General features: G+C 33.9%; 1 protein-coding gene across 2 annotated transcripts in view; it reads left to right on the plus strand.

Moving 5' to 3' along the window:
• Positions 1-8,668, plus strand: part of LOC140445086 (dynein axonemal intermediate chain 7-like) — an 84,049-nt gene extending 75,381 nt beyond the window's left edge. For both annotated transcript variants that reach the window (XM_072536899.1, XM_072536900.1), the window contains exons 24-25: positions 3,190-3,291; positions 8,510-8,668. In XM_072536899.1, the coding sequence (XP_072393000.1) occupies positions 3,190-3,291; positions 8,510-8,647 (240 nt within the window). In that variant the 3' untranslated portion in view covers positions 8,648-8,668. The remainder of the gene's footprint in view (positions 1-3,189; positions 3,292-8,509) is intronic.
• Positions 8,669-8,950: the final 282 nt, after the last annotated feature.

Below are 8,950 nucleotides of genomic sequence, written 5' to 3' on the forward strand. Positions count from 1 at the left end.
CCTAGATATTGCACATTACACATATTATTGTATCGCAGTATTGCAGTCTTGACAAATATGCTTTAAATGTTCCATACAAATAAATTTCTGACAAATTTCACAGCTGAAGCGCGTGATCCTTGAACGTTTATCATTTTGACAAGGCTTACATCTCCTTTTACTTGCTGTGGCCTCCTCTACTGTCTCGATACCTAATTCTGCTTTTCTTTTTGAAATTTTTTCTTTGAGCTCATTTTGAAGGGAATATTGTGTTCTTCGTTCGACGTGTCCTTTCACAAGAGCATTTGAAAGTAGTCGAAGGTATTTTCTTCTAAGTATTTTTTCGTTATTATTGGTGGAATAGATTATAACTATCGATCGCGGCTACATTTAACATGGCAAAAAATACTACCATCGACCATCTTCTGGTGTTCCTGGTAACATTGTAAAAAGCACAAAGTTTGTCTACTGTATCTACACCTCCCTTTGCCTTGTTATAGAATGTTATAATCTCGGGTTTTTTTTTTGGTCACCTATTTCTGCATCGATTGCTGCGTCATCATGTAGGCTTGAAACTAATTTTACGTTTTTATAGCGCTTAGGCACGTAGAAAACAAGAGTCATGTCCTTCCGAAACCCAAAAATACTGGTATTGGGCTAACGCTTTTTTGTAACTTTAAATTCATTGGGAATTTGGGACTTATTTTTTTTTTCATCGTTCCTACAAAGACAATTTTTTTCTCATCAAGATCTTTTATCAAATCAAAATCAGAAAACCAGTTGTCAGTGGTCAGTGGTCTCCCCGTATTAAATATAGATGTTGCCAACCTTTTTACCACGTCTCGTGGTTTGTTACTTATGGAGAATGGGCCATCTGGTTGAGTCCCTGCATAAATTTTCATGTTATAAGTGTAAAAGATGTGAGTGTCAACCATGGCATAAATTTTGATTCCATATTTATTGGGTTTTTTGGGGATGTATTGAATAAAGGAGCATCTTCCACGAAATGCCTCTAGTTTCTCGTCAATTGTAACGTTTTTCCCAAGCGAGTAGCATGTTTGACAATTAGACACAAACTCCTCGAAAATATTCCTTATTGGGGCCAAGCGATCCATTCTTTTACGTTACTGGCATCTCTTGGACGACAATAATTTGATCTTACAGAACTTATGTACTTATTTGTGAAGTTCACGATGCTCTCAATCATGGGATCAGTTATGAGGCACTTCCAAATATCAACGATGTCTGTGAGATTCTTAGCTGGTCCAATGACCCCAGGGAGACGGAGTAATAATATGTTGCGAGGTGGTCGCTTACTTTTTTTGTTTGGATTTTTTTGTCAAATCCATGAGTCGAAAACTTTTCCATTTTTCTTTAGATGAGATATATAAGCCTCGTTGGAACTGTCAGCTTCGTCTTTGGCATTACTTCCATCACTCAATTCGGACTCAGAATCGACATCACGTTCCGAAACATGTTCTTCTTCGTCTGTATCGCTATCATCTATACGTATATCGTCATCCGACTCAGCAAACACCAAATTTGTAACAGCTTCTATATAAGTGGGATCATTGAGATTAAAAATATTCTTCTTATCCGCCATTTCTAAAATAAAATAAACAAAATGGAACTAATTGCCACAAATGGTCGCGTGTATATGAGAGATACAGACCTCTTATATCAACGTAGAAAGTTTTCAACACAAAAAATGCATGAAATAATAATATGTTATCAATATTACAATAACAATAATGTAACTATAACAAAAAAAAACAGATGTTATAAAAAATTACCTAAAAAGTAGCGCGTATATCTGAAATACATATGCAAAATTCTCAGCAACGTACTATTCCTTGACAGGTTATTTGTGCACTGGAAGGTTGCTTTAGTAATGGAGTAGAAATAGCGAAAAGCACCCGATCGCAGCGCAGCGTACGATCAACTACCATTTTTCGATGTGTTAATAATAAAGAAAGAAGACGGACACATAGGACACACAGTATACCGAAAACACATACCGACAGTTACCTACATGCCGATTCACATCATCATTCTGTACAATTACCAGTCATTAAAACCCTTATGACACGATCCAAAAGACTAACAGATGAAGAACATAAAAATAAAGAAATGCGTAAGGTGAAAACAACGCTAAGAAAAAGCGGCTTTTTCAACATATACTATTGAAAATGCTCAAACAAAAATTAAGAATCCACCAGAAAAGGAAAAACCGATTGCAACAGCCATTCTACCATCTGTAAAGGGTACAACAGAGAAAATGGTGAGAGGGCTAAGAAAACACAAAATAGAAACGATATTTAATACCGACAGAAAAATCTTAACCATTTTACCATCCGCCAAAACAAAAATATCGTTAGAAAATCAAGGAGTATACGAGATTCCATGTGGGGACTGTGACAAATCGTACATCGGACAGACCAACCGAAGAATCAATGTTAGAAGAGAAGAACATCGAAATGTCATCGAAAGGAGAGAAAAAACGTCGTCCCTTACCCAACATGTCTCAAACACAGGACATACAATAAACCTGAACCCAACTAAGATGCTAGCTAACATTGAAATTAAAAGAAAACGCGAAATCAGATACTCACACATGATCATATATACTGTAACTATTCTATTTATATGTTTAAAATATTGATCAACTTTCATTTTTACTAAAACACCCTATATATTTTTAATTCCTTAGACTTTGTGAAATAAAAATGTTATATGATATATGATATATAATGATATATTCTTTCTTATGTTTCTCCATTAATAATTTTGACTTAACATTCCAAATAATTTTTGCAGCAAACCCTTTATAATCCTCACCACTTTTCTCTTTCATGTTATATTAGTTAATTAGAATATTTTAGCGTCGCTGGCTGCGCTTGAACTTCATTCATCTGCTTAATGAGATTCATGGACAGCTTTCGTATTGTTTTATCATTGTTGCGTTGTTCTTTTCTTCTTTTCAAAAATTTCGCTCCTTCTCCTACGGGATTTTTACACATAAGGGAAATATTCATTATAATATACCTAGAGAATTAATGGTATAACCTTGTCAATTGTAAAATAAGATAATAAATTAAAAGAAAACATGTTTTAAGATGCACATAATTAAGAGCGCCTTTAAATGTTTTGCAAGTTACTGAACAAAATTTTTCAATATTATGGACCTTTCAATTTGTACATTGGTTTCAGAAAAATTATTCAACTTTGTTAGTGTCACCTTTAAAAGCCACGATAATCAATTGTACGGAAGTCAGTCAAGAATTCTCGGATGAACCTGCAGAATCGATTAAGGTAACAATTATATCTTTTAAATAAAAGTAAATAAACGAGTATTTTTGTCTTTATTAATGCTTGTTAATTTGTTTATTTCACAGTTATAATATTAGTTTAAACAAATTATCAATCCAACATATAATTCAGTCAGGTCCAGATTTTTTCATTTTATTTTCTTCGTCTTCTCATTGCGCCGTCTCCTTTCGAAGGTTGGCGATCCAAATGGCAATTGTAGTTTTGGAAACTACTGCGCGAAAGATCTCTGCGGTTGAGCGGTCGAACCATCTCCTCAGGTCTTTCAGCCACGAGTTCTGGCGTCTTCCTACTGATCTTTTGCCCTGTACTTTTCCTTCCAGTATAACTTAAAGTAATTCATATCTTTCGCCTCTCATTTTATTTTACTAAATAGTATTTGTGACCCTTCTTTGTGATTAATTTTATCTTCAGTACGATGTATGATCAGTACAACTGATGCATCATCCCTTACTGTTCTGAAAGCACAATAATCAGTTTGATTTAAAATATAATCGCGCAAAATACGCCAAGATTTAATTATCTGAAAGTTTTAGAAATCCGAAGTCCTGAGGTGAAGATAATCTTCGTTCTTATGTGACAGTTGCCCTTGGCAAAATAAAAATGCTGGCAATGCTACACTATTGACTATTTTTTCAAGGGATCTAAAGCCACGGAGGACGTAAATCTTGCCTATTTGCTACCTATTTACCGCAGCTATAGCTGCGGGATACACCTACATGCCAGTCGATTCTATGCATCCGTAACAGAATAAAACTAGCGAAAAAAAATTGTTTGGGCCCTCACGGAATGGCCAACAATTATTACGAACGGTAGAGGAACTCCACGGCCCTATGAAGTGATCACTCGTACTCACAAAGCTTTCAAAATTGGAAATGAATGTAGGGAGAAGCGAAGTATGTCAGATTCGTAGTGTACGAAGAGGGGATATAAAGAAAAACGACCACCACATTATATTGTACAATATCTACGACACCAAAACTTCTAGAACAGTAGCTACTTGTCCAGTAAGGCAGGCGTAATTCTTCTAACATGGTAAACAATGTTTATAGAACAAGACTCTCGTAAGTGATGAAAAAAAAAAGGATTTAGCCGCATTATGTTCAAAAAAGATAATTCCTTCTACGTATCACAAAGAATACCTTAAAATACCCTTCAGTAAGTCGAAAGAGGATGTTATTCATGATAACTAATTACTTTATAATTTATGATTCTTATTTTTTTCTGAATTTTAACAATAAATCAAAATATTTGATTTTTTTTAATTAAAAATACAAAAGTTCCAAATATAACTGATAGCTATACTTTCTTTAAAAAATGTATCACACGTATCACAGGTAACATGTTATAAGCCACAAATGAGAGTGACCTTTATTTTTTTAAACTGTAATATTCGAGTTAAAATCCTTTTTATAACTAAATGCTAATTTATCTCTAGATTCATGCAAAAAATTATTAGGTTAATTCCTCGTCAAATTACTTAAATGGAACGTTTTTCTACTTCCTGAAAAAAGTTTCTTTGTGGGTTACATCTTACCTTTTAACCGGCGATATATTAAAAACAAAATTACTTAGAACTACATCTAAACAACATTATGTTACAATTTCTCGAAATAGTCAAGATCAAGGTGATACTATTTTTATATTCGGTTATCTCTAGGCTGCTAATTATACTGACCATTTATATTAAAAATATATTTAAATAAGGAGGCTTTTATTTCTTTAAATTCATTCGATATTACATTAAAATTTAAAATTCATCTCTATCTTTATCTATATCACAGTGTATGATATATACAGTGTGGAAACCTAAAGACTGTCTAGATAGTCTGCTAATTAAACTAAATCGGTAAATAATGCGGATTGTTATCATCAAAGAGTTGTTGGTGTGTTGACATTTTACATTAAAATAATAAATTCCTAATTAAAAGCTAATTTTTTGCAGAAATAAAAATGAAATATTTAACTGAGACCCACCGAATTGAGATTTTAATGATGATCGGTTACGGGGAGAATTGTAGAAGTGAAGTTGAAGTAGGAAACTTATTTAATCAGAGGTATCCTCAGTTGCCTAATATTGCACAAGGTACTGTGTCTAAGTTCATGTCAAATTGCAAGTCAAAATAATGTGAGTCACACAACTGCCCTAAGGTGTCTCCATGAAGAAAAACTTCATCCATATAAATTGACTTTTGTGCAGGAGCTAACAGAAGACGATCCAGATCGTAGAATGCATTTCTGCGAAAGAATGATGGATAAAATTAACACAAATGAAATACCTCTTGGCACAATTCTTTTTTCTGATGAATCAACATTTACATTGAACAGAGAGGTAAACCAACAAAACTGTAGATATTGGTCAGCGGAGAATCCTCAGTGGATGCGTGAGACACACACTCAGTATCCTCAAAAGTTGAATGTTTGGGCAGGTATTATAGGAGATCATAATATTGGTCCTATATTTGTAGATGGTAATTTGACAGCGGAAAAATATTTAAGCATGCTAAGAGACGATGTTCTTCCTCAGTTGGCTAGCTTATATCCCAATCCAATAGATTCGACCCTACCGCATGAAACTGTCTGGTTCCAGCAGGACGGTGCAACACCCCATTATGCTTTAATGGTGAGAAATTACTTGAATGAAATCTTCTTCAATAAATGGATTGGACGAAGGGGAGGAAGTAGCCAGCTAGGTCGCCAGATCTTACGCCTTTGGATTTTTTTCTGTGGGGTTATCTCAAGAACAAAGTATATGCAACACAACCAGCTAGCATTGAAGACCTCAAAGAAAGGATAACTACAGAAATACGGAATATTTCACCTCAAACTTTAAACAAAGTTCGGGACGAGTTTTATAGGAGACAGCGTTATTGCCAACAACAAAGTGGAAAACATTTTGAGCATTTATTTTAATGTAATCCAATCAATTACTTACCTCGGGTATTCTATGAATTAATTGTCTTGAAGAAAATTATACTTAATTTCAAACTTTCAGAGAGGTCAGGTAAGGAGCTTTTAAAATCATAAAAATATACAGGGTGTTTCATTTAAAATACAGATTATGGACTATGCCAGACCTGCGTGGATCACCCGGTACATTCAAATTTATGTTTAAAAAGCGCACATTTAAATTTTAAAGTTAAGGTATCTCAACGTTTTTTATTTTTTTTCTAAAAAAAAGGCCACAAACAATTTTATTCGATAAGTGGTTTCCACACCGTGTGTTAAAACTTTAAATCGCGAATATCCGGTAATACTAGAATTGCCCAGATGGAGTTGGAATTCTCCAAGCATAGTGGATAAAACTACATATTTCTGAATATTTCATGGTATTCTGAATTTATCCGGTTAATACTATATTATCCTGTTATATCCCAAATAAATATCCATTTCTAATTTGCAGTAAAAATTAAGATGATTTAACAATAAGTTCTCAATGCTTCGTTATATCTTCTGGGCAATAATTCTGTAATAGATTCTTAATAAAGAAAAAATAAAGCAAATATAATTTAAACATAAGTAATGTTGTTTTATACGAAAGTTTAAAATGTACTACTTTATTATTTTGAGATTAGATATATCTAGAATGACTTGGATAAATCAATCTCCTCTGCCTTTTATCTAACCGATTTCGATATACGCAAAGTATCCGGGTAAAACTAATTTTACTCAATTTCGGGGTTTACCCGTATTAAATTCCCGACAACTGGTCTTACCCTGTGTGTTTTTTGTCATTTGGCCTCATGGTAAAGACACGTTAGATCTCTTCCTCTCCCACCTGAATGGAATACATCCTAGTATTCAATTCACGATGGAAGTTGAGTCTGAAGCGTCTTTGCCATTCCTTGATGTTCTTATTCAGAAAAACTTACCTCACAGTTTTTCCTATTCCGTGTACCGGAAACCCACTCATACAAACCGATATCTTAATGCCCAGTCACATTATCACCCCGCCCAACTCAATTCAGTTGTCAACACTCTCATTTCTCGTTCCATAAGACTTAGCGACAACAATCATAGGTCATCCGAAATTAATTCAATAAGGCAAACCTCTTACAAAACGGCTACCACAAAACCCAAATCAATAAGAGCATTTAAAAAAATCTAAACCTCATTCCATCCCAAAAAGAAACCTTGCCGCCGGATCAACCCAAAATCTTTCTACCTTTTATTAAAGGTGTCACTGACAATATCAGTAGAACTCTTCTTCCTCTAAATATCAAAACCATCTTCACTACTCACTCCAAGTTGTCCAATCTCGTCAGATCCGTAAAAGACCAAATCCCTAATGAAGACCATGGTGTCTACGAGATACCTTGTTCCAGTTGCCCACGTACATACATCGGACAGACAAACCGACGAATCCATAACCGTATTTACGAACATTCTATATCTGTCAAACACTCCGATACTACTTCAGCCCTAGCCCAACATCATATTCAAACAGGCCACAAAATAGGTGTCGAAAAAGCAAAAACCATCGCCCCCATCCGCTCCTTAAAATCAAGAATTATTCGTGAAGCTATTGAAATCGAAAAACGGCCTAACAGCTTAAATACGCGCGATGACGCGAAACGATTGCCGGCAACATGGCGACCCCTGCTTCAGCGTCCTCCCGCATACACATCTCGAATAGTAGATATACAATAATAATCCAATAATAAATCTCTTTCACGTTTTATATATTCTCTCAGGGTTACCCTATCGGACTTTGAATCTACGTGATATAAGGCAAGGCTGTGTATAAAAAATAAGTGTATGTAATCCAAACATAACTGCTCGTGTCATGACCCACTTTGGAAAACATATATGATTTAAGATATTCTATATAATATTACAATGTAAGGGTTTATATCCTTAAAGTACAGTATGTTTAGTGTTTTTTAGTGCTTCATTTCCTCGCCTATAATGTATTTAAGAAAATAATATCGAAAAAGTTAAAAATGTTGATTATTGTATAGCGGACAAAAGTGATAAAAACAAAGAAGTGTTAACCTGATGCGATTTAGGTTGTACGGTTTAGATACTGACACTGAAAATAATAAAATTATATATTACGTATATATACTCGTATATCAATTTTTTTATAGAAATCTCTTACTGTTATTTGAACATAATCATTAAAAAGACAATAATATTCTTTTATACAAATAATTTTCAGTTGGTTTAGTAACCGTTAACATGTTTTATGTTTTATTTTTAGTATTGTGCCGATTTGTTCACCCTCATGAAAGCCATCAGTGGGATAGCAGTAAGGAAGAGAGTTGGAGAGTTCTCAAAGTTAAATGTTCACACAGTATCAGAATTTTTGATCGCTACACGAGTTTTAAGTTTCTCGTAATAAATTGTATTATAGACAATATCATTTATTAGTATAGTATTATTTTCTAATAATAATCTACAATATTTTAATACATCTCTTTCTAAAGAAACCGGAAATGTTCGAAACGTCTTAGAATTCAAAGGCAGAGAGTTAAAAAGTATAATATGTCCGTCTAGTGCCGTTATACTAACCTATCAGTTCAATACTTCACAAAATCATGTTTTGAATTTACTTTACTCATGAAGACTTTTTAAAGTAAATTTGAAATGGAGAAATATTTTAAGAAATATTCCATTCACCGCAGAACATAATTGTGAAATA

The sequence above is a fragment of the Diabrotica undecimpunctata genome, chromosome 7, assembly GCF_040954645.1.
Source record: "Diabrotica undecimpunctata isolate CICGRU chromosome 7, icDiaUnde3, whole genome shotgun sequence".
In the NCBI taxonomy this organism is placed as follows: Eukaryota; Metazoa; Arthropoda; class Insecta; order Coleoptera; family Chrysomelidae; genus Diabrotica; species Diabrotica undecimpunctata.